Source organism: Trematomus bernacchii, unplaced genomic scaffold, assembly GCF_902827165.1.
Source record: "Trematomus bernacchii unplaced genomic scaffold, fTreBer1.1, whole genome shotgun sequence".
Lineage (NCBI taxonomy): Eukaryota > Metazoa > Chordata > Actinopteri > Perciformes > Nototheniidae > Trematomus > Trematomus bernacchii.
The window spans coordinates 13,466,040-13,492,402 of NW_022987593.1; the positions used below are offsets into that span (position 1 = coordinate 13,466,040).

Genomic DNA, 26,363 nt, shown 5'->3' on the forward strand with positions numbered 1-26,363 from the left:
TGAAGAAGTGTGCAAGAATCAGGGGGAAAGAGCAGGAGAACATAGAGGAAACATCCAAGGTGGTTTAGGCTGTTTTGCATGGGGAAAAGTTGATCAACTCCAGTAAAAACTTAATTAGCAGAGTTTCCAAGTTGTACAGTTAATTAAGACAATAAGTGAATCAGCATTTCAGATCCAACTTTAATGAATGAATTTCTTAGATTTCTGCAGGTTTTTTCCTCTGTTAATCATTTATACCACTTACAGTTAAAATAAAATGCTTTGAAATGTTTTCAGTGCCACAAATTGATCTTATAATGGCACACATATATATTTAAAATCACATTTGGTCTGTTTCCTAGCATGATACACATAATAGCAAGTATTTCGACTTGTTTTACTTGGAAGCAAACATAACAAAGGAAGATAATTTAAACGTTTTTATCCCAGAAATCTCCTTTACTATCTTATATCTGTAATATATGGATTATATAGGTTATGGTGGCATGTGATATGTAACTTTTAGGAGAAAACATTCTACATTTTTAGGTCAAACTGACAGAAATCTTGCCTTAACTCTACACTTGACTCTGATACTTTGATAAATACATTCAAAAGAGCATATTTGAGAGCATTTTGGCTTTAATTTCTGTTTAACATTTGGCTATGTATATTAAGAAAAACACATTTATTTGAACTATTTTTAAGCTTTTAATGCAATATTTTTCTGAGGCTGCCATTCTCACCTTTATTCAGTCCAAATGTAAAGTGATATTATTCACGTATTGATCCAGGTGGCCTGATTGCTCTGTCTGTAAAGCCACCCGATCTTTACTTTTCTTGTCTCTTGTTTGTCTGTTTGTTTGTTGACACCTCATGAGGTCTTCTGTTTAATCAGTGATTGACACCTCGCCTCCTTTTACATTTTTTCACTTCAACTTACACTTCAGGTCCTCTCAGCTCTCACATTTTCCCATTTAGTGAAAACATCTGTTGTCTCTTTTAACTCCCAAGCTTTCACTATTCATACAGTTTCAAATCCTTTTCTTAGAGCTGCACAATACATTGTTTTTTAATCGCTATCATCGTAATCAAACCCAACACGAGAAAGACTGCGATTTTGCAAGCAAGGACTTTTATACGTGGTTAAAAATACCACTTTTAAATGTTACTATTACTCTTTTTATTGGTGCCTTTGGTGTTTAGTTCGTTGGACATCTTTTGGAAATTTAACAAGTTATTTGTTACTTTGAGCAGTAAACTGAATACAGCAGTGAGGCTGAAGTTCATATACTTTAATGTCTGTTTATTTATTGCAAGTAATATCATTATTTGCAATATTCAACCCTGGTGTTGCCCCTTTTTCTCATATTTTGCAGGTTTCATTTGAACTTTTATCCTCTTAGTTATTCAACTTTTAACATATTGTTTTACACTTTAACTGGCATTACAGGACTTCCATACATCTCCAGCTCAGTATGTACTTATCCCACTGCCAATTCTCCATCGTGATCACACGCATGAGTGATTAGTTTGATGAGTGAGTTGTCTCGTCTCTTCAGCCTTTGAGTCTGCTCTCTCTGTTTGTTTGTTTGTTGACACCTGATAAAGTTTTCTATTGGCTCTTAATCACATCCATGCATTTTAAAGCTGGTTACAAAAATGTGTGTGTGTGTGCGTGTGTGTGTGCGTGTGCGTGTGCGTGTGCGTGTGTGTGTTCCCTGCTGTCGTAGCTGCTGCTTTGGTTTTAGACCCACAGACTTGTGGTGATTGCGGAGGTGACACGTTGAAGTGTTGGTGGTGTGAACAGACAGGTGGAGTTTGTGTGTGTGTGTGTGTGAGTGTGTGTGGTTTGCTGTTTGTTCAGTTCTCTGAGAGACGGAGGTGTTGGATTCTCTGAACAGAGGAACAGAGGCTGGAATGCGAGTCAATTAAAAGCCAACACAAATAACCCTTTCATCAAGCCGCCACACACACACACACACACACACACACACACACACACACACACACACACACACACACACACACACACACACACACACACACACACACACACACACACACACACACACACACACACACACACACACACACACACACACACACAATGCATACCTCAGGTCATGTGACAGATAATCCAGATTGTAGCATCTACACACTCGGCGTGGAAAATGTTTCCAGCGTGTTCAACTTCTGTAATCTTGTTTTAATTGAGTTAATTTCTACATAGTTTATATTGCCTTAAGGGGTTAAAGAAATACAAAGTTAAGTGTACATTTTGGCAACTGCCTTGGGGGCCCCACGCCCTGAGGGGCCATGTTTTTCTGTACTTTGATTTAATGCTAATGTTGTAATGGAATTTGTGTACTAAAGAATAATAACAACGTAAATTAGTATCTACGTCAAGCAGCTTATTATTTTCATTATGGTTTGTTTGTTTGTGAGCATTTTACAGCTTTTATGTACTTTATACTCAGTGGAAGGGTGTAGCACGGGCCACAGAAGACCTCATTAACATTTTGAGTAGATACAGATCTTGGGCGAGTACACAAGTTATTTTTTTACTTTTGATAGCATTTTGAGATAAGACAGTTTGCCTTGGTGAAGGTCTGAGCTCTCCTTCATGTTAACTAATGATTTGGCCATGTTTAATATAAATTCCCATTGCCAAATTTAGTTTAAAACCTTGATTATTTAGCGTATAATCACTATTGGGTTGTCGTAATTGCCACATAGAAGTCCTGGGTCTATGTAGTAATGTTTCATGATACATTGGAGTACTGGTTGATTTCTGATTTGGTGATTTGGCTTTCTCTCCAGAAACTAGGGTTGGGCAATCATTTCTTTTTTCATATCTTCCAATTGTGGTAACTTAAAGCCTAAGATAAGCGAACTGGAGTTACGTCACAGAAAGCCAGTTTGTATTTGGTGATACGATGGATTTTAAGATGCCAAATGTGAGCTTAAATATATTAAAGAACAATGACCAGTACCAGTGAAGAACATGCCTACAACACATCTATTTGCACACATTCAAATCACCATCTGTCAAGGCTTTATTACAAAATGTACATATGGCTGAGTCCTTACAGCAGGGTTCGAATCAAAAACAGCAACAACGGGTAAATGAATAAAGCCAAGAAATCTATTTACATTACATTACATTTAGCTGACGCTTTTATCCAAAGCGACTTACAATGACATTCTCCCTGGAGTAACTGAGGGCTAAGTGCCTTACTCAAGGGCACACTAGTGGTGGTGTTCCAGACGGGATTTGAACTCACAACCTTCTAATCTTCAGCCCACCTCACTATCCATTAGACCAACACTGTACTGTCAGTTTATTTAATAGCAATGTCTCCAATATTTAAACAATGACTCTCTTTGAAAAGTCTGTGCTTGTTGTGACAGTATCACAGCATCCATTCAACTTAACCACTTTATCTCCATATGACAGTGAAATCATATAATTAACCCTAACTACTCTAAGGGAAAGTATAGCAGAGTTTTGGTGAGCAGAACAGAGTTGCAGAGTATTTTCCCTTCACTAACTTTTGATTAATTTGCTCAGTAAAGATTTGCTCCAGCAGCTGAACCTCTTCCTCACCCTGAATCATCCACAGAGTGTCTTTCCTCTGAGTTGCATCACATCACCATTTGTTTCTCATCCTCCTGTTAAAACATGCAGACCACACAGATCTCCCCTCTACAGGAAGTCACCGGGACATCTCGAGGGCCGCCTTCATGGTTCTCGTTATTTCAGACGCTGCAGGCAGAATGTGCTTAACTCTGAGCAGACATTTAGATGAAGACAAAGACATAGGTTTGTTGTTGGAGGGTAAAGGAGTTGAACAGTGGTCACCTACAGGACAGGAAGTGAATGGATGCTGCAGTCCTGTTGGCTTTACCCCTCAAGCACTAATAATGAATCTCTTTGGCCAACACTTGGTCCATAAAGTATTTCTGAATACTATTGTCTGAGTGTTACAAGTTGCGTACCAAAGTTGACAATTGTTAAATGTTCTGTTAACACAAGCAGTTCTTCAAGAGCACTCCATAAAAGATTTAGACCACACATACAATGCAGTCTTCCAGTAAGTGACAGGCAACACTGTACTGTCAGATACTGTAACTACAGTGTTTTGTATTTTTGAGACCTTTTGGTGCAGTCTTACAAAGAGTATTAGGGTTTTGCTTATTTTTAATAACAGCTGGTTGTCAAATTCCATAATACCGTACAGTTTTTCATACCTACTTGTAAGAATAGTCATCATTTATGGGCAGATGTCATGAAATCTAATGTCCAAAGTCATACTGAAGAGAGAATGAACCCATTTTATTTTGAAATCTGTAAATAAAATGGATTCATGAAACTGGACCCCACATTTCTCCAATTCGCAACGCTGTTGCTGTTGGTTTGAGGCCAAACATGAGATTTAATGACAACAAGATAAAAAAGGAATGTCGGATTGGTCCTTTAGTTAAGGTAAAAAAAAGGTTTTGTATCGCAGGCTGTAATGAACCACGTCCATATTTTGCGAGGACGATATCACTTGCGATCTTTAAACTAATACTTAAATATACAACGTCAACATCGTTCTTCTTTGGTTCTCTGCCAACATGTGGGCAGAAACTGAAAAAAAGAATGAAATGCATTATTACCATTCCAACAAAAGTGGTTTTATCGTTAATTATTTAACAACCACTTAGAAAGAAAGTCTTAATGCCTTAATTTATCGCATTTCAAGCAGTATTTACGAAATGTTCATATCGCACTTACGAAAAATGTTCTTTATATATGGTAACTTAGCCCCTATAGTTCTGCAGGTTTGAACTCAAAAACAACAAGAGCATTTGTAATAATGGAGCTTTTCAGAATAAAATGCCTCTAAGCCTTGGGATGGTCTCACACTGTGAAGCTCTAATTGGTTGCTGTGAGTCTGCAGTCCATAAAGGACCCGCCCCCCTCTTTAAAGTTTCTCCACCTACCCCCCTAAAAACAGTGACATCCTGTCGGTCCCCAGTAATTATCAGCACTTCAGCGACGCTCCTTTTATTTGTATACACTCAATCTGACGTCAGGTAGGAAAACACTGAAGGGTTGATAATAAAATCACATCTCTTGGCTGGGCTCCAGCTGCTGCTGTTGAGGGTCTATTCCTCCGCAGGAAGTGGAGGGTCCTCCGCAGAGTTGGCACATCTGGAAGGTATAGACGCGAGACATCTGTCCTCCAAAACCAGATGGCAATACTCCGTGTGTTTCCTCCCTCTGCTGTTCTCACACTGATAACGGTGATCTCAGGCGTCCGACATGTGTGTGATGTCAGAGACGTTCTGGCAAGTTTCCACTGAAGGTCCTCAAACACTGCATGTATTATGATTACATGTACACACTGGTGATTTACCGTGGAAAATATGCAGCAGAGAATCCAACATGTAGGCTTCAGGAAACTATTTTCATATGTGTTATTGCATAGATTATTAACTTACAAACTAATGACTAAAGCCATGTACTCATTAGCACAAAAACACCCTTTTAGTTAATATGTATGTGGTGTGATGCAACACACTTATACATATTTCATATACAATGAAAGTGAAAACATTTTCTGTGGGAAGTGTGACCAAAGTAGATGTGTGTTTGCGCTCCATGCAAAGTAAAAAAACATGTGGATAGAAGCGTGTATTCTAATAAAAAATTAGATAAGCGTCTGATTTGACTGAATTTAGGAGAGAACTTTTCTCTTCTAAAGTGTATGTGCTAAGACAAGATAGTAGACTGTATTTAGGTGTGTTTTCTCTAAATGTTTGCCATTTTTTGTACACATTTCCACACAAATAGATTAATTTGTCCAACATGTGTGATGACAGCGACGTTCTGGCAAGTTTCCACTGAGGAGTGCATGCAGGTCCTCAAACACTGCATGTATTATTATTACATGTACAAACTGGTGATTTACTGTGGAAAATATGCAGCAGAGAATCCAACATGTAGACTTCAGGAAACTATTTTCATATGTGTTATTGCATATTTTAACCCTCTGAGGCCCACATGGACATTTCCGTTTTTGTATATGTTTGTGTTTTGCATTATAAATTGTCATTTCTTTGCAGTATAATCAGGTTTTACACATCCCAGAAATCAGCACAACCTCAGCTAATGATATATGTCACTCATTAGAGACGTATATACACTATAATAGGAGATATTTGCCCATAAATAAAAAATGGAGCTTGAATTTTTTACTTATTTCATTAAAAGTAACTGCTAACCATAACATTGAAAAAAACATTCAACACATACAATTGCACACATTTATTATCATTGTATCAGAACTGATTAGAAGATTCTAACTGATTCTGTTCATTAGTTATGCCCATTCTGTTGGGCAGTGTTCTTTTGCCAGGAATTGTAATTTTTTGTCCTGCCAATTTTGAAGACTACACATGATCATGGCAGTTCCTGTCCACAATCACACATGGCATGCTGAGCAGATTCGTCTGAATTTTCATCGACATCGTCACCTTGAAAAATCAGCTCCAAAGCCTCAGTTTTAGTAAACTTCCTTGCCATACTTCAGTCTACTTTTAAGACACTAAAAGAACGTATTCCAACTTTTATTTTGTTTTCGCGCGTGGAATTATACCGGCTCTCGTTAACTGACTCTGAATCAGACTCCGATTGGCTTTGACTGCATCCACTCAGAGTGTCCGATTCAGAAACGTGACTCTTAGCACATTCGTTTCACCAAAATAAGTAAACGCCTCTCAATGAAAAACTTAATAGAGTTGTTTATAGAGTGCCACAGTGACGCGTCCTAAAACCCGGAAGTAAGTTAGCATTTTACCACCTCCGGTTCCTTCGACAAAATACAATGCAATTTCTCCATAGGATTTTGGAAAATAGCTCGAAATAAGGTCTGTGGTTGAGACAAATTGAAGAGACAGATCACGTTTTGTTCAGCCAGATAATATCCACATGTCTACCCTACTTTTATAATTTTCGAATCATAAATATAATCGAATGTGTGTCAACCACAGACCTTATTCCGAGCTATTTTCCAAAATCCTATGGAGAAATTGCATTGGTTTTTGTCAAAGGAACCGGAAGGAGTTTACTTCCGGGTTTTAGGACGTGTCACTGTGGCACTCTATTGCCGTTTCTGTAGTTTAAGAGGAAAAACACGGCATGTCTCTGGCTCAAACAGCTGAGAAGTTATGACGCTTTGAACACAACGTGATATTTGGGATCGTATACGGCCCCGTGGGTCTCAGAGGGTCTGTACAAATGACATCATTGTAATCAGGTTTTGATGGATTCTGTTCCCTTCAGCCATTTGTTTCACTTTCACGTCATTTCTGACTAAATTGGCATGCTGCAGAGAGGTAATCCATCACAGTTAAGGGTTACATTATTGCTGTGTAATGCATTGGAGATTTATTTTCTAAACTAAATTCTAGTGGAGAAAAGTGTTGCATGCGTGTGGAAGAAAAAACCCTTTTATATCTATATTCATGATCAATGGGTACATTATTGCAGATTTATTAATGACCAAGACCAATGATGGCTTTAAACGTCTTTTTATTTTGCCAGAAAAAAATAGTCCAAACTCAAAGATATTCAATAGAAAATGATGTTACTTAGTATTTGAGAAGAACAAAACATTAACACGGTTAACTTTTTACTTCGTCTTCCTCCGCCTGTTCAACCTGTGAACTTATAAAAGCTTTGGGAGTGTCGTTAGCCATTAGCTTGTTTTCCGCTCAGACAAAAGACTTCCTGTGACGAAGCTCCAGAGTCCTCGGCTCTGCAGGCGTCTTCTTCTAAAGTCAGATTCCTGCTGGGAGACGCCGGCCTTTCCCCCACAAGCTGCTGTCATTCATGCGTTCCTCTGAAGGAAGTCTCCTCGGTGAAAAGCTCTCCTGAAGAGCCGTCTCTACGCTGAGCCCCTCGAGGCTTTTCAGGGGCAGCCGAGCAGCACGGCTTTTCCTCTCGGGCTCTTGTTTCATTTCGCAGAATCATCTCAAACGCACATAGCCTTCTTTCATGTTTTCGCAAAGCTCAGGCTCTGACCTTTGACCTCTCTGCTCGTCTGCTTGAAGATTTATGTTACCTGCACTCCACAGGTAGAGTCATTTCCTCCTGTTAGAAGTTAAATCATACATTTAAAAAACTGTAGTCAGCAAAGTCAGTCAGGATTACGCTGCAGGAATAAGTCCTGAAACCTGGAAATGACCCTAACCCTAACTTCCTGTTCCCTCGTCTAGTAGACAACGTTTTTTTTGAACGGATTGTGGTTAGATGACTGAAATAAGATCTCACAAGCTGAAGAGATTTTGACGTCATGTTCTACGACATAAAATATGTCAGTAAATATCCCACTTCTGAATGTCCAAAGCTTCGATATGTCATATAAATGATGGTTGCTAACAAGTGACAATAACATATATGAGAGAGGCTGTGGCTCAGTGGGTAGTGTGCTGAACTTCGAATCAGGGGGTAGCAAGTTCGAGTCCCACTGCAGTCAGCATGCCGTTGTGTCCCTGGGCAAGACACTTCACCCCAAATTGCTCCTGTGGGGAATGTCCACAGTACTGAATGTATGTAAGTCGCTTTGGATAAAAGCGTCTAACAAGTGACATGTAATGTAATGTAATATATTTGTTTATGTCTTCAAATCCTTTGTAAAAGACCGAGATGTTTTCAAACACAGTTGTTAAAATGTTGTTCTTAACCCTAAAGACCCAAAATAATGCCTACCGCAAAACATTGACAACGACCGTCCTGCAACAACCAAGTGTGGAGCATGTTAATGGTTATTGGTGGCACATTTTGCTTTGAGAGGATGCTTGGTTTCGCATTTGTTTGGTGTGTCCTGCATCTTTGTTGTAGCTATATAGCTGTAGTGAGGAAATACTCCCGCTCATTTATCCTCTGACATATCAGTGTTGTCCAGATAGTTTCATACTTATTTAACAGGAGTTTGGGTTTTCTCAAAACTTCTGCAATATGGGTGAACTGTTCCTTCCTTTAAAAGGTTAGGGTTTAAAGGTGGGATGGTTTTTGAGAGCCTATTTTGGGATTGGATTTAAAGGGGAACACTTACCTTAATTATGAATTCCATAATGATATGTCCATTGCCTAGGAAAGTTCAATCAATATTTGCGAAGATGAGCGTCTCTCTCAAAGCCAAAAACCAGCAACTCTCAAGTATAAAGAGCTGCTCCATAGACAATAAATGGGAGGCTAATTTTTGGGACCCGCACATTGACTGTTTTCCCTTATCGAACCCAAATTGGCTTTACTCCATTGTAGTTTGCTCAGTTACGTAACAGAAAATGTTCCCATCGATTCAGAACATTCCCATGGCTGCTCTCAGTATAATCTATAACATATTACATATATATATATAACAGATTTCCATTAGGATTATCTTCCTCTTGCCGCCCGCTGACCCTCATCCTCCCAGTATCAGTGCAACATTTGTTGGAAGAAGTAGCCAGATCTTTTACTTACTCAAAATAAGTACTATATTCACAGAGTAGAAATACTTTGTTACACATACAAGTCATGCATTTAAGATCTTAGTAAAGTATACAGTTGAAACGACTTAGATCTTCAACCCAAATTGGCCTTATTCCATTGTAGTTTCCTCGGTTACGTAACAGAAAACCTTCCCATAGATTCAGAACATTCCCATGACGGCTCAGTGTCATGTGTAACATATTTCCCAATTCATTGTCTATGGAGCTGTTCCAGACATTAAACTTGATGACATTCCAAGTTTGGGTTTTGGCACTCTTGGAAGATACTTGTTCATGTTTGCTTTTACTTATGGATTGACTGAGACCATTGGAACAACATGTATGCCTTTTCAAGAGGGCGTACTTCCTCTTTTGAAGCCAAGAAGAAGAGGAGGTTTGAACAGCTGTGTTCTCTCTCCCAGACTGCCTGACAGACACATGTACATTGAGAGATAAGCTGCAGGAATGTAAGATATACAGTTTATGTCTGGAGCTGCTGATGAGCCAAACATCAGTTCCTCAGAAGGTCCTTTTCCTCCTGTTCTCCACCACTGCAGCCCATATATGTCTCTCTTACTTCTTCCTCAGTACAAACACAGAGGCCTACATCTAAAACAAAGAGGTCCCCCTCAATGACATAATGACGCACACTTTTTAAATGCAACACTTTGAAGATGAACCACCATGAAACTAACACAAAGGCTCTCTAGCATTCACTACAGGCAGATCTGAGATCATTAACTTACAAAGTAATGACTAAAGCCATGTACTCATTAGCACAAAAACACCCTTTTAGTTAATATGTATGGATGTATGTTATTTCAGTGAAAGTGAAAAGATTTTCTGTGGGAAGTGTCACCAAAGTAGATGTGTGTTTGCGCTCCATGCAGTAAAATACATGTGGATAGAAACGTGTATTTTGTTCTTCCAATACAAATTTGATAAGCCTCTGTTTGACTGAATTTAGGTATATGTGCTATGAGAAGATAGTAGACTGTATTTAAGTGTGTCTCCTCTAAATGTTTGCCCTTTTTTTCTACAAATTTCCACACAAATAGATTCATTTATCAGAAGTGTATTTATTTAGCTTTCAAGCATGACAATTTGCTTCTTCTTGGTATTTATGTGGTTCTTTTCGTATGTGTTTTCGCTAAAAGTTTTTCACGTGTTTTTCCTAAACCTGTGCTCACGGCAAATGGCTCTTGTGTACATTTACACAGGTCCTACTAATGGCTTGTTTTCTAACTTGAGAGGCCTCTTACCTACACATTAACCTTTTGAATATGCGAGTCATTCTGGGAAACACAGTCCCTTAATCCTAAGTAACAAGCAGCTTGTGTGCAGCTCCGTGTGAACGAGTGCACTGACTGATGGATATTAATGACAGTCTGTCACACGCGAGGCACATTAAACTCACTCACTTCTGGTTCTTTCTAACTGTGGAGGATATCACAGGTATCATTAACCAGCAGCCATTTTAAGAGCAATTAGCATGTTGCTAACAATGTCGTTTTTCCGACAGACCTGAGAGCAGCCCGAGGGTTTGAGTGCAGCAGCCTTTGTTTTATAGTTCGAACTCTTAAATTAGACCTGTTGAAGAGGCACTTTAGAAAGTAACGAGGTTGTGAGATTGCTGCTTGAGTAAACTTAAATGTTTTTAAATGACAACATCAACCGTAGCTGGAGTTACTTATTAGGATTATTTTCCTCGGGCCGCCCACTGACCCTCATCCTCCCAGTGTCAGTGCAACATCTATGACCAAAGTCACCTTGAAGTGAAACCAGGAACCAGTGTTGGAAGAAGTGGCCAGATCTTTTACTTACTCTAAATAAGTGCGATATTCACAGTGTATAAATACTTTGTTACACTTGTGCTTTTAAATGTGGGTTTTTATCTTACTAGTGTTTATTGTACTGTTTTTACGTCATGTAGGAGAGTTTCTCAGTCTGTGGCTTCTGATCTGGTTTCATTGTCTCGTGTTTTACATTTGTTTCATGTCCCGTCTGTTTTTCATGTATTTATGCTGTTTTTATACAGTTGTTGATGTACAGCACTTTGTTCAACTCTGTTGTTTTTAAATGTGCTATAGAAATAAAATGGATTGGATTGGATTGTTACACAACAAGGAATGCATTTAAAATCTTAGTTAAATAGACAGTTTAAACGACTAAGATCTTCAAAGTGTATCGTAAAAATATGACAATGACAATTTATGACACCATATGTATCGCCATTACAAGAGACCAAATGAAACTTTAGTTAATACAGATTTCTCCATGTTTAAAATGTGTTTGATCGAGTGGTATCATGTCAACTCAACAACATGTGTAAAATACGTCTAGTTTATTATAGAGATTTTAAGGAAGAAATGTTACATCTTATATCGTTGTGTTTTTGGATTACCCAGCTTTGACAGCAAAACACTCAAATGTGAATTAAAAACTGAATTAAAAGTGAATTTATGGCGCATGCACATACGAACAAAACCGACCATTACCGATTAACATTAAACATTTTTCTATACATTTAAAAGAATGTAAGGGCACAACTCGACGGCACATTTTAAATAGGTCCAGTTGTTTTTAGACATTTTCAGGCAGAAATGTTTCATATTATATATCGTTGTGGTAAGGAGCCCCCAGTTAATGGTAATCCAGCCTTAACTTCAAAACACAAAATGAAGGATGTGTCGGCGTCTGCAGCCTCCAGCATCGTGCCTCTGTGTCTCTGTTTGTTGGTTTGTTGTGTGTTGTTTTGTTTGTGTTGTTCCTGAGCTTGTTGGGTGTCAGCGGAGTCTTTCTGCTTCTCATTCAGCCATTCACATTAATGAGATCTCAATCAGGCCAGAGGGGTTTAATTAAACCTGACGAGATAACACACGTCCTTATTACCGCTACAAACCATGAGAACTGGTCTTGCTTATAATTAGGCCTACCTCTGTTTACTGCTTTTACATGCAAACATCTTTACATGGCAACTTCTTAAATGTGAGGATTTGCTGCTTTTTTCTGTTTGTATCATCAAAGTGAAAATCTTTATCTTTGACGTTTAAAAGGGATTTTTTCAATGTGTAATTTCACTGACCAACCAAATGACTTTTCAATAAATACATCAGTACATTATTTTGAAAATAGCTGCAGAAGTGTACATATTTTATACAGTTTTATACGCTTTCATATACAAATTCTCACAACATTTTTATGAAAACACATGCAAAGTTATGATATGATATGTTTATTACTCTTATAACATTTAAATAACTACACCTTTGAACGATTCATGCTTTGTAATGCTAAAATGTGACATCCATGGTTCCCTTTATAATCAACACTGATCATATTTAAAATAATTGCACACCTTTGAATTTGAACTTAAAAGCTGTGGTTGAAATTAAAGTGACATTTAGGATAAAGCAATCCTCCGAGCCGTCGTTACATAAAGTCCGTCTGTTTATCCTCCTTCCTCGGATGGATACGCTTCGTGGTCACAGTTCACGGTGTTCTGCGCTCAAACAGTGACGGTGGCATTCAATGTAAGGCGGATTTAAGTTAATGAGGTTAAAAAGATCCCTTTTATTCCGAGTGAATGGGAAGTTATTGTGAGGAATTCCTGTGGGCTGACAAAGCGAGCCGAGCTGTAGGAGAGTCCAGGATCTGAAGGTTAACTGTACTCTGAGAAACAGCACAAACTCTGTCCCTGCGTACACAAGCAGACTTATTAAACAAATGGATAAATGTTTTCTAAATTCACTTCTTTGTTTCTTCTTTCTTTCACGGTCACGGTCAGATCGCAGACGGCGCTCTAGGAGTCCTTGAAAGCGAGCACAGTTGACATACCTTCTAACGTTTCTGACACTAAAATGGCATTTTCCAGAGGGACAAATAGTACAAAAACATTATTTATTGTGGCCAGTTTGCCTGATTTGTCTAGCGATCTGGCAACACAGAGCGTGTGCGTTTAAACTCTGTCTGTAGGTTTAATTCAACTAACGTTTGCCAACGCCCTAGCTAACCAGAACTCATAATGCTAAATATGTTTGCTAGCTCTGTGAATATCTGGCTTTATAAAAACATAATACATAACGTATATACCTTTTAATGCAATTGATACCAGTTGTAATGTGTTCTCTTTAGTTCGAGAGCATCTTTGGCCAGATCTCATTCCCAAGTCAAATAAATCATCCACCATCTTAGTGTTTTTTTTCGTAATACCCAACATAATCTGAGTTATGAGAAACAGTTTTTACTCAAATAGACCATAAGGAAGACTTTATCAGCTGAAGCTAATTGAAGTCCTTTTAAAAATAGGAGTCTTATTTTTAAATCCTACTTCCAAATGTATGAGCTTTTCTTAGTGAGAGAATTATAAATAACAAGTACAAGATTGTTCATTATTATCAGGTCCTACCTTATAATAAAAGTTAAGAAAATGTCTGATTCCCTTTCTCCATATTTCTTTACGTGAATATTCATGTTTTTTTAAATTATGCGATTTAGACTCTTTTCCTTATCGCCAGTAATCGAGTATGCCTTTCTGTTTTTTTCTGATGCGTCACTGACCTCGCTGACTTCCATTTTATTTAGTATATATTCATTTCAACCTGTGACACACAGCACCACGTCAACAAACATGAGAACGTGCATGTCTACCAGGGTGTCATGTTCCCATTACGGCTATAAAAACAGTGACTATACTTGAACTTAATGAATGCCAATTGTAGTCTTGTTCCCTGGAGACAAAAAACAGATGTTAATGAATGTAGTGGGGTTTTATCCAGTAACAAAAGAAGTGTAGCTAGAAGACACATTATCAGTATGATGTGATATTAATGGACAACACAATTGTTATTTTTTCTTTAAGTGGCCCTAAATGGACTTCCTTACAAACCTATAAAGCAGGGGTGTCCAAACTACGGCCCGGGGGCCAAATGCGCCCCGTGGACCATTTTGAATCGGCCCTCACTCAGCCAATTAAAAAAGTATAATGACTTAAAGGGGACCTATCAAATGCACTTTTGCACGTCTTTTATACATGAATATGTGTCCCCGGTGTGTCAGGGAACTCACTAAGTGTCAGAAAACACAACCCTCTCTCTTTTCCTCCATACCCAAATCTCTAAAAACGGGGCTGCAACGGATCTGATAAAAACTGATCCAGATTTGAAAATTCTCTGACGTCAGGAACGAGGAGCTCCGCCTATATGGCCAACTCTCCACCTATCAGGGGAATGAGAGGTTGCTGTGGCATGGTAACAGCATGGTAACTTGACGCTCGTGCCTCGCCCCCCTCCTTTGCAGGGGGGCGTGGTCAGCTGCAGCTCATGCAAAGACAGGGCTGGAGGAGAGCAAAATGAGGCATGGCTAAAATGCATGATCTGTTTGGTATTTTGAAAAAAAAACTTCACAGACATGTTTTATATAGGTATGGCCCGACAATATATGTTTCAAATATAGCATGCTAGGTCCACTTTAAGTATAATAAACTTCTGCTTGTCTTATATTGTACTTCTTAAATATATATGTTCAAATATATTACACAGTATTCATGTGCTAATGAGCCCAATTTTCAATTAAATTCAGTCAATTAAAGTTGAAAACATCTTCTTGCAAATCTTATGTTGATAAGAAAAAAGCCCAATAACAAATTTATATAACAACCTTGAAATATACCCTTCATATTTCCTCTTATCATAATCAATCTGAAGCTTCTGATTTAAGGAATGAGCTGCCAACACAATAAATGAAACCCTCTGGAGAGCTGTGAGCTGTTTTTTTCTTAAAGCATTTTCCAGTATCAAAAATAATTTACCTACATTGGATTGACTTTTCCAACTTATAACTTAACTTATTATGAGGCAGTATACCTCTAGTGAGCGGCCCAGCCTTTCGTATATATTTTTCTGTATGTGGCCCTCGTGAAAAAGGTTTGGACACCTCTGTTATAAAGGATCCACGGGTATTCAATTGTTCTGTCTTCTGTTCCAGATTAACACGAATGGATTTGTGTCCACGGTGGAGCCCGAGGCCGAGGAGGAGTACCTCGGGAAGATGCCCTCAGATTTCAAAATGATTGCGCCCCTGCTGGGGGACCTGGAGGACAGCGACGGACAGGGGAGGGTCCTCTTCAGGAAGGACAGCAGCCCGGAGGTCCTGAATAAATCTGCAGAGCACATCAGGAGAGCTTTCCCCAGAGACGAGGGAGTGGATCCCATCAACGTCTTCATCGTCACGTGGGAGAACATGGCCGCCCGGGGGACATCTGGACGAGGAGACCGACTAGACACCAAGGTGAGGGGCAGTGGGGGGGTTTTATATTTATTATTAGTCAATTTATTGAACATGTCGGAAACATTTAAAAAAAAAAAATTATAATAATAATAATAATTATAACAAAGAGATGCAAAGCAAAAACAAAAAACATTCAAGGTACAAAAAAATAATAATTCTCAAATAGTCTCTGTCATGTTCAACAGGGGCAAGAAGAAGCTTAAAAACACTGTTCTGGTCCTCCCCCCTCTAGCGTACATTTTTCTGATTTCATCAAGCACACAGCATTTTAATCCTGTAGTTAAGTCTTGGAAAACGAGTGTCATAGATATGCAGAGTTAGAGGAAGTATTCAGATAATTTACTGCAATAAAAGTACTATAACCACAACATGAAAAAAAAAAACACTCCTGCAGTCAAAACCTTTTTTAGCTTAAAGGGGACCTATCATGCAAAATGCACTTTTGTACGTCTTTTATGAATATGTGTCCCCGGTGTTCCAGGGAACTCACCAAGTGTCAGAAAACACAACCCTCTCTATTTTCCTCCATACCCAAATCTCTAAAAAAGGGGCTGCAACGGATCTGATAAAAACTGATCCAGATTTGAACACTGTCCTGACGTCAGGACGGTGGCGCTCCGGCTATTGGGCCAACTCCACCAATCAGGAGGAGACAGCCACGGCCATTGCCGTTCGAAAGCGCTGGAGACGCTGTAGTACATATGCCAGGCCTGTAGATGGTGCTGTTCTCACAGAATCTGCCGTTGCAAAAACAGAGCTAGAAATTGTCAAATTGAGCAAAATGAGGCATGGCTAAAATGCATGATCCGTTTGGTATTTTGAAAAAAAAAAAGTATAAATATGCCTTATATAGGTATGGTCCTATACTATATTATTATAATATAGCATGATAGGTCCACTTCAAGTATTATCAGCTAAATGTACTTGAAATATAAAAAATGTAAATAGTCATTGTGCAGTTAAGTGTTGATAGTAAAACCACTTCTCTCACAATGAAAATACTTTAACTCATGCATCAAAAAACTTAAAGGAACTCTAAAAAAACATGCTGCTATACTAATGCTAGGAATATTGTAAGTCATTTATAAAAAAATACTTAAAGTATGAATAGTAAAATGTAGCTTATCAGTGTTTTACTATTATATGATCTTTCCAAATTACTATGACTGCAGTTTTAGTGTGTATGTTGCATTTTACTGCTGTAGACGTTTAAGGTTGTAATGATTTTAACTTCTTTATATACTGTTGGGTAGTTTAATATACAGCAATGCATCATAATCTATAGAAATCATAATATCTTTGTAGTACAAGTATCATAAATATAGGATTTTCTATAAGAGGGCGGTTGAAGATTGCATCAAATTGTACAGCCGAGTCATCCTATAAGACGTAGGAATAACACGATTATACACGCAACTCTCCTCATTATAAGTTATTTGGATGAAAGTTCCCAAATGGTGAGGATTTTTATTCCAGAAATGTCCGATATAACTTCATGCTACAGTTTACTCTCATGGGATCTAGGGGTAATTACCTCTAGTGTACATCAAGATAAGCAGAGTCAGCGTTTGATGTAAAGAAAATACAAAACAAACAAACCCAGGAAACACTAAAGTAGGCAAAGATTGAAGATTATTGTGCGGGATTTCCATTTTTGTCCTAAACGATTGTATCTTTTAATACAGCAGCTCAAAAAAGGACCATTATTATAAAGTATGAAATGCCAGAGGCCTTTTGCACTTCATGTTTGAGGCTCATAACATCAACCTCAGACCTGAGTATGTCAATATGCAAAGAGAAATACTCCAAAAGTAAGTCAATCTTAGAATAAAGTACACTACCATATGTGTTTTTCTTTCTTGGAGGGACATTGTTAAAAGTACAAAATAATGGACTTTGCAGAGGGAACACCATGATGTCCTAATTCATTATCTTCCTGTCTATCACTTTTTATTACAGGTGTTCATGCTATCATGTCCTCTCCATGATTGCTTTTACTCACTCTCTGACCTTTAGCCTTTACCTGCTAAATTTCCTTCACACAGAGTTTTCCAGCTGGTCAATTATCCTCTCTAACACGCACAGTCAGTGAGGAATCCAGATACATTTCCCCTCTGCTGTTAGCACATCTAAACTAAGAGTTCCTGCTCAACAACACCTCATTTGTTCTTTCAGAGAATCACTTTCCAGCTGGTTGTAGCCACAATGGAGTTGTCTTCCTGCGCCATCCTCCTGTACCCCCGAGACGGCCTGCAGTTCCTCTCCACGCCAGTAGGGGGCGAGAGTAAGATCCTGGAGGCGGGATTCAATGAAGGAATGGTGACCGGCTGGTTCTGGAAAGCATCATTGGGAACGTACTTCCGCACCACCACCGATGAAGAGAGCTCCATCAGCGAACTCACTGAGTATGAATCTGATGTTATTTGAGCTTCTATATAAGGCCAAGATATTTTTTAAATGTATATTTTTCCTCTACAAAAAAACAGGTCTCTAAAGGTTCAAGGTTCAAGGCTTTTATTGTCATGTGTACATAGCTACAGTGTAGTTATGACAATGACTATCAATCTTAGGTCACAGGCTCCTCCAACAGTGCAACACAATAAAACAGATAATAGTGCAAGTAAATGAAATAAAATGGAATATAATAGAATATAAATTGTGCAGAATAGTCTATATACAAGTAATTTGAATATTGATATATATATATATATATATATAAGTTGCAAAAAGTTCAGGTGTTTAACGGGTGCAGGGGGGAATTTTGAAAATACCATCAAATGTGCAGATTGTTCAAAGCTCTGGTCACTGGAAATGAAAGAGCAAACATCTCCATATAAGTGTAAACGAGGCCTAAAAGATACACAACATTCATTTATATGCTACGACAATGATTTCATCAACTTGGGAAGTGTCTTCTCATTGATTTTTCTTCTTTCCTTTATCCAACCAGAAAAACCAACTCAGGACAGAAAGGAGTTTGGGTGTACGAGATCGGCTCCTCGCCATTCTTTGTCGCCATTACACCCGGAGTGACCCCCGAGGACGAAGAGGCCACCGAACCTCAATCAACCGTGTTGCCAAGGCAAACTGAAGAATCCCAGGTAGAGGAGATCCCAACTGCCAATGAATACCAACCCATTTACCCAGAAAGTAAGACTGACAAGCCAGATTATGAGCCAGACTTTGAGACTGTCACACCAGAATACACCGACTTTGAGAGGGCTGAACCAAGATACCCAGAACCATCTGAACCAAGATACCCAGAACCATCTGAACCAAGATACCCAGAACCATCTGCACCAAGATACCAAGAACCATCTGAACCAAGATACCCAGAACCATCTGAACCAAGACACCCAGAACCATCTGAACCAAGATACCCAGAACCATCTGAACCAAGACACCCAGAACCATCTGAACCAAGATACCCCGTCTCTGAGCCTTTGCAACCAAGATACAACGTCCAAGAACCGGTTGATCCTAGATACGCTCCAGTTGAGCCGAGGTACCCAGAACCAGTCCAACCAGTACCCCCCTATCATCGACCCCAGCAACCCCAGATCGTTGTGGTTGACGAAGACGAAGATCTCAATGTGAATGGTAAATCAGAAAAGCAAAAACAAAAGTATAACTTGAGTATTTCTAACGTTTTTTACTTGGGTAATCCTAAAGTTATTGAGTTAGAGAAGAAGATCTCAATGTCAACGGTAAATCACAAAAGCTAAAATAAAAGTGTATTCCTCCTGTTTTTGTGTTCTGTCAAAGTTCTTCAGTTATATTCATTGAACACGATTGGTTTGTCCTCTGGTTGTTTTTCACAGTATTTACGTACAATTCGGAGACCTGCGCCCACAACCAGCAGAAATGCTCGGCCTTCGCTGAGTGTCGGGATTACAGCCAAGGGTACTGCTGCCAGTGTAAACCTCGTTACTATGGAAATGGGAAGGACTGTGTAGCAGAAGGTGAGAAGCATTTTCATTTTCTTGGATGTTTATGACATGACTGTAAAGATGTAGCGGGTTGTACTCAACACACATCAAATCTCTGGTTGACCTGATGTTGATAGTTTTGTTTCAACATCATGTTTTGTTATCTTGGGGTTTTTTCTTAGGGTTAGGGTTAGAACCAGTATCTGCTAAATCTACTTCGGGTTGATATTTGTCCACAAAGATAGAGTTATCTTTCATTTTTGGCAACAATAGTATCCATCAAAGTAACCCTTATAACCCTAAAAGTATCTTAGGGAATATGGACTGAAATCACCAAGTTCAATGTTTTTGTTTTGTAAGAAACACTGATTAAAATAGGATACCGAAACCGAACCTAGGGAAAGTCTCTGATCCTCTACTTGAATCTTATCAAGTCTTTGTTTTTTTCCCAGGAAAACCACAGAGAATGAATGGAAAAGTGAACGGTCGAGTGTTCATTGGGAACTCGGCTACACCCATTGAGCTCAGTAACAACGACTTGCATTCGTACGTGGTAACAAATGACGGACGGGCCTACGTGGCCATCAGCAACATCCCAGCCGGTATCGGTCCCTCCTTGCAGCCGCTGTCCTCTCTCGGAGGAGTCATCGGCTGGGCCTTCGCTTTGGAGCAGCCCGGGTACCAGAACGGATTCAGTCTCATCGGTAAGAGGATGTATTGTTATGTAAAATGCAATTTAAAAGTCAACTTTACTGTCAATCTTTCAGTTTGTGTACAGACAGAGAGATCGAAATACCGAATACAAAAATAGAAATATATACAGACAGACACATTTATACATATGCACACATTAAGATAAAAGCACAACACTCAATATATACAAAAGAACAGTCACTTCAATATCTTTGGGAATGTACATTAGTGCAAGATTGTCCATAGCAGCATAAAAAGTGTCTGGAGCAAGATGCTTGGTTGTTAACCGTCCACATTGCTGGCTTTATTCAAAATGATTTGAATTAGTTATATTGATGATTGATTGAATGTGTTTGTTTAAAAGTTGGGTGACCATGAATCACAATGTCCTTTGCTTAAAGTTTGGACAAAGACCTTTGTTTCCAGAATTGTATGTTGTCTAATCTTGAAGAACTCTGTTAAGAAACTCATGTTTATGCATATATATTCATTTAACAATGTTCCTGGTAAATAATCGTGTGTATGAGGCTCACTGGCAGCGAATGTAGGGGACTACTTTAGTTGTTGTTAGATGTTTGTTTGTCTTTTCTGTAATTCTTCTTTCTCTTTGTACATACAATCTTTACAGACCATTGTCTCATTTGCATTCATATATTTTGCTTTCCACTTCTAAATGACAAACATTACTTATGCATTTTCGAAAACGCTATAAAAAAAGTTTGATCAGAAGAAACTCATGTTTTCTTACATGTCCATGCAGGAGGTGTGTTTTCCCGGCAGGCCGAGGTGATCTTCCACCCCGGGAACGAGCGTCTGAACATCAGGCAGCAGTTCAAAGGGATCGACGAGCACGACCACCTGGTGGTGAGCACCGAGCTGGAGGGGCGTCTGCCCGACATCCCGCTGGGGTCCTCCGTCCAGATCAGCCCCTACAAGGAGATCTACCAGTACGACAGAAACCGTAAGGATCATTAACAACCAGAAAACAATAAAATCCAATCCAATCCAATCCAACTTAAAGTGGACCTATCATGCTATATTTGAATAATATAGTGTAGGACCATACCTATATAAGGCATATTTATACTTTTTTGTTTTCAAAATACCAAACAGATCATGCATTTTAGCCATGCCTCATTTTGCTCAATTTGACATTTTTTTAGATCTGTTTTAGCAAGGGCAGATTCAGTCAAAACAGCACCGTCTACTGGCCTGGCAGATGTACTACAGCGCTTTCGAACGGCAATGGCCGTGGCTGTCTCCTCCTGATTGGTGGAGTTGGCCCAATAGCCGTAGCGCCACCGTCCTGACGTCAGGACAGTGTTCAAATCTGGATCAGTTTTTATCAGATCCGTTGCAGCCCCTTTTTTAGAGATTTGGGTATGGAGGAAAATAGAGAGGGTTGTGTTTTCTGACACTTGGTGAGTTCCCTGGAACACCGGGGACACATATTCATGTATAAAAGACGTACAAAAGTGCATTTTGCATGATAGGTCCCCTTTAAGACAAAACCGATAGGACAAAAAAAACTAATGTAAAAGGACGAGACAATAAAACCATACTTATAGCCACAGACTGAAACTCTCATACACAATGTAAAAACATATAAAACACAACAACATAGAAAACTCCAATTTAAACACAGACTGATAGGTCTTATACGTGGTCTGCAAAAGCACGGGGGAACAAGTAGGTCTTTAAACGAGATTTAAAAACAGGCAAAGTGGGAGCAAGTCTGATCGGGGGGGCACTGAAGCAGCTTCAAAATGTTGAAGTTTGGTCATTGATTTTGCATTAAAACTGTTATAGGTGTCCTATCATGCAAAATGATGTCTTTTATACATAAATATGTGTCCCCAGTGGTGTGTCAGGGAACTCACAAAGTGTCCGAAAATAAAACCCTCTCTCTTTTCCTCCGTACCCAAATCTCTAAAAACGATATGACACATCATAGATATGTTGTTTATATATTTGTATATATCTGATAATGTATGCCTAAAAATAGCATGATAGGAGATCTCTAAATGATTGAAGAAGCTCATTATATAGACATCTAGACTGTCTATGACTGGTACTGTCTGCATAATATTGACATGTTTTCTTCTTCTGTCTCTTCTCCTAGTGATCACTTCCTCCTCCAACCGCGACTACACCATCACCTCGTCTGAAGGCAACACTCAGACCAGAAGCTACCAGTGGCGTCAGACCATCACCTTCCAGAGCTGCGCGCACGACGAGGCCAGCAGGGCGGCGATGTCCACGCAGCAGCTCAGCGTGGACCAGATCTTTGTGATGTTCGATCCCGAGAACAATCTGATCCGCTACGCCATGAGCAACAAGATCGGCTCCGTCCACAGTGAGTCCTAGTTTATCTGCTGTGGAAATGTTTAAAATGTGTAAAGTGAACCAAAACCACAAAGACTCCACTATACTACTGAATATACTCTAAAAAATAATTATTTTCATCTAACTTTTCTCATATCAATCAAACATATTTCCTAAAAATGTAGGATGCCAGGTAATGTTTAATAGACATTTGGCCCAAAGCACAACTGTGTCGAAGTACAACCTTTCTTTTACAACCTTCAGCAGCTAGCAACAACTTAGCATAGCAGAAGACAAGTAGTCATATCATCATTATTTGTTGCAAAACACAAATTTGTAGTTATTTAAAAAAAGAAGCTGCTCCAAATTTGATTATTTGTAACCAACATAATCACACAAAAAAAGGAGAAGCAGCATTTTTAAAGCTTCTCAAGGTCACATCATCTGTGTCGTATCGCCGCAACATTTGGATGCACATTTGACAAAAAAGTAAGGTTTTTTGCTTTTGGGGAAACATTGCTTATTGACGATTGGTTAAAACCAAGGGAGATGATTCCTGATGCAAATGATCTACAACATCCAGCGCTGGTTACGACTACACGAGTGTGTGTGAAGCATTTTTTTAAATATCAGAAGCGTGTATCCACATAGGAGGGTGCAGGTTCTTCTAGAAGAGCATCCATGTCTCCTGGTTGTCTGTCAGGGACCATCGTACTACAAAGACGTGTGTTATTACCCCGAGGAATGCACTGAAACACACCTCCGACAGTTTAGTACCCCGGCCATGTGTGCAGTGGGACATCACAGGAAGACAAACGGTAATCTGAGCCCGGCTGTATTTCCTCAGCTGCAATCAGAGGAGGCTGCAGAGCGTTGGCAGGGGGTGAAGGTCAACGAGATACCAACCTCCAGGACACAGCAGGGGGAGGAGCAGGGGGAAGGGTATCACCAGGGTCCTTCTTCTGCTTTTAAATAAAAAAGGGGGGGGGGTTTAGAGGTAAAAGTGCATAAAAGGGGCTGTTGGTGGGATGCTCGGGGGTTCAGAGTTACACAAGCAAACACAACTCAGCCGGGGTTTGTTGGCAAAAAGAGGAACATCTGCGTCGTGTTTCCTATAGGGAGGTGAAGGTCTGGAGCTGCAACACACAGCTGCATGATGGGAATACAGGAACACAGTGTTCCTCAGATAATCTATTGACTATTATGTTCCAGTAATGAGATATGACGATGAGGAATGCATATGTTTCAGTTGTAAAAAAACTAGATTACATTTTTTTCTGTTTTTTTGACAATTTATTTATGAGATATATCATTGGTATTAAACATGATTACAACAAACATTTATGTCCTAAAACAGTTTAACCTCCACCTCTTAGAGTTCACATGAGCCACAATCACCTCTTTATCGCTTCTCTACTGGTTTCTCATTGTTGTTTTAAAGCTAAAACTTGCTCCTGCTGTTTTTACTGTCCCATAAGTCTTTGACGGCGTTTCTGTGGCGTTTCTTTGGCTGAGACTCTCAGGAAGTTCTTGTGTTTTCTCTTCAGTCTGTAATCACACTGCAGCGAGGCTTTCTTTAAAGGAAAAAATAGGAGGATTTTCCTAAAATAAACATGTATAGACTGGAACAAAAATAATCCCTTGCACCAATCATCACTCATGACCCACTAGAAGTATACGGTGGTGCCAGTTTCTTCTTATTTTGCTGCATTTGGGACGTTTCTTGGTGTCAACCTATAAAAAAACGTAGTATCTAGGTGCCAGATTCTAAGCAAGCACCCAAAAGGAAACTATAGTGCTACTAAAATAGCAAACACAGTGTGAAGAAGAAAATGCAAATGTAGCAGATTTAAAACGCCAAATGGACCAAGCTTGTTTCAAAACTAGAGTGAGTCTGAGGTTTGATTTCACCAATCGGCTAACAACTAAACTTACTCATGGTGCCTTTAGGAACTCCGGTGATTTTCCACCTCAGTGTGTTTCCAGGAGTTGGGGAGTATAGGTTTTAAGCTAGTATGAAGCCTTTAGTGTCTCCAGAGGGAGCTGTGTGAGGTCTGATAAATGTCCTCTTGTGATGTCACTTGAGTCAGCGTTGTTTGAAGAATCTTACAAATCTGGAGGAGTGGAGTTAGACATCTTCAGTCCGCTTCTTATCTCTGCTACAGTGTCATGGGTAAATCAGACCCTATAAATTAAACACATCAACATTTGTCTGCTGAAGAGTTGCATTTTGGGTAATGTAGGCGCCATGTTTTGACATGGAAGAACGTATCGAATAAATAAAGAATATCTCTCTCATTCTGCTGCATCAATTTGAATCCTTTTTTTTTAACCAATTATCATAAAAAACTGTCAGTGTTTTCTTAGTGTTGGATTCAGCCATCCAGTCACATCACGTCCATGATCAGTTTTTGTTACGTTTGGCTGTGAGTCTGAACACATCATGGGTCACACTGTAGACATGCCACATTAGATGTTTGTGAGTATTGATTTTAACCTGCTGGGTGGTTTTTATTTTGCAGGTACTCTTCCAGAGCAGAACCCATGTTTCACGGGCAGACACGGCTGTGACATCAACGCTATGTGCCGACCAGGTGAAGGCCTGCAGTTCACCTGTGAATGTTCTTTTGGTTTCACTGGAGAGGGACGCTACTGCCAAGGTAACACAACCTCTGTATAATCACATATTGACAACAACTTTCATAATTTCAGTGATGGGAGTTGTTGAAGAATAACGTTCTGAACAAACTCTGCTTTACAATAACAACAATGAAAGGAATAGCAAGTTGCGCAGGTTGAAAAAAAGTAAAAAATCAACTTAAAATGCAATGCAGTAAAATGGAAACGTTTGTAAAAATCGTTTTTATGAAACACCTGCAGCTACAGTCCAACATGCGCCACCTGCAGGCAACACAAAGATGCAATATGTTCAGCTCTTCTGCCCCCTACAGGCAACGACTGTAACTGCTGCAGTTTATTAGTGATTAGTGGAAGTTTTTTTATATTACTATATACTATTTATATAATTTAAGTGACTTATAATAAGCTACGTTTTGCGATTTTTTTATTAACCCGGAAGTCCACATCGATGTAATAAGAAAATGTTGATCATCTTGCTCATTGAAAGACTATATTATATATTCTCCCTTTTGTTTACACTCTTTATCTCGTCCTTGTGTTAGCCTTTAGACTAGGTAGCTCTGAGGTTGTCTTGGTCATAAAGTCAGATATTTTTGTGATGGTGGAAGATGAATGAAACCAAAACTCTCAAAAATGCACTTTTAATTGCGATTGATCTCTGCATTTTTTCATTATTTTCGAATCAAATTTTAATCTTTGTTTTGACCCACGTGACATGACTCATATTTGTTGCAGTTTTTGATGTGCTCAGTGCCGCTAGTCATGATAACCTGTTACTGTAATTTAATGTCGTATAAATGAATACTTTACTACATATCCCTCACCTCCATTTTTGTGTGTTATTGGCAGATACTGACGAGTGCAGCGAGAATCCTCAGATCTGTGGAGCTAACTCCGTCTGCAGCAACCAGCCCGGGACTTTCCGCTGTGAGTGTTTCACCGGCTTCGTGTTCGCCAGCGACGGACGGACCTGCATTGGTA

General features: G+C 39.2%; 1 protein-coding gene across 1 annotated transcript in view; it reads left to right on the plus strand.

Annotated features, from left to right (window-relative positions):
* The window catches only part of LOC117481720 (nidogen-1-like), a 48,044-nt gene that overhangs the window by 319 nt on the left and 21,362 nt on the right, over window positions 1–26,363 (plus strand). The window contains exons 2-10 of the mRNA XM_034129571.1: window positions 15,493–15,795; window positions 17,971–18,200; window positions 18,746–19,395; window positions 19,617–19,757; window positions 20,177–20,428; window positions 21,178–21,378; window positions 22,540–22,773; window positions 25,265–25,402; window positions 26,232–26,360. Of these exons, the coding sequence (XP_033985462.1) occupies window positions 15,493–15,795; window positions 17,971–18,200; window positions 18,746–19,395; window positions 19,617–19,757; window positions 20,177–20,428; window positions 21,178–21,378; window positions 22,540–22,773; window positions 25,265–25,402; window positions 26,232–26,360 (2,278 nt within the window). The remainder of the gene's footprint in view (window positions 1–15,492; window positions 15,796–17,970; window positions 18,201–18,745; window positions 19,396–19,616; window positions 19,758–20,176; window positions 20,429–21,177; window positions 21,379–22,539; window positions 22,774–25,264; window positions 25,403–26,231; window positions 26,361–26,363) is intronic.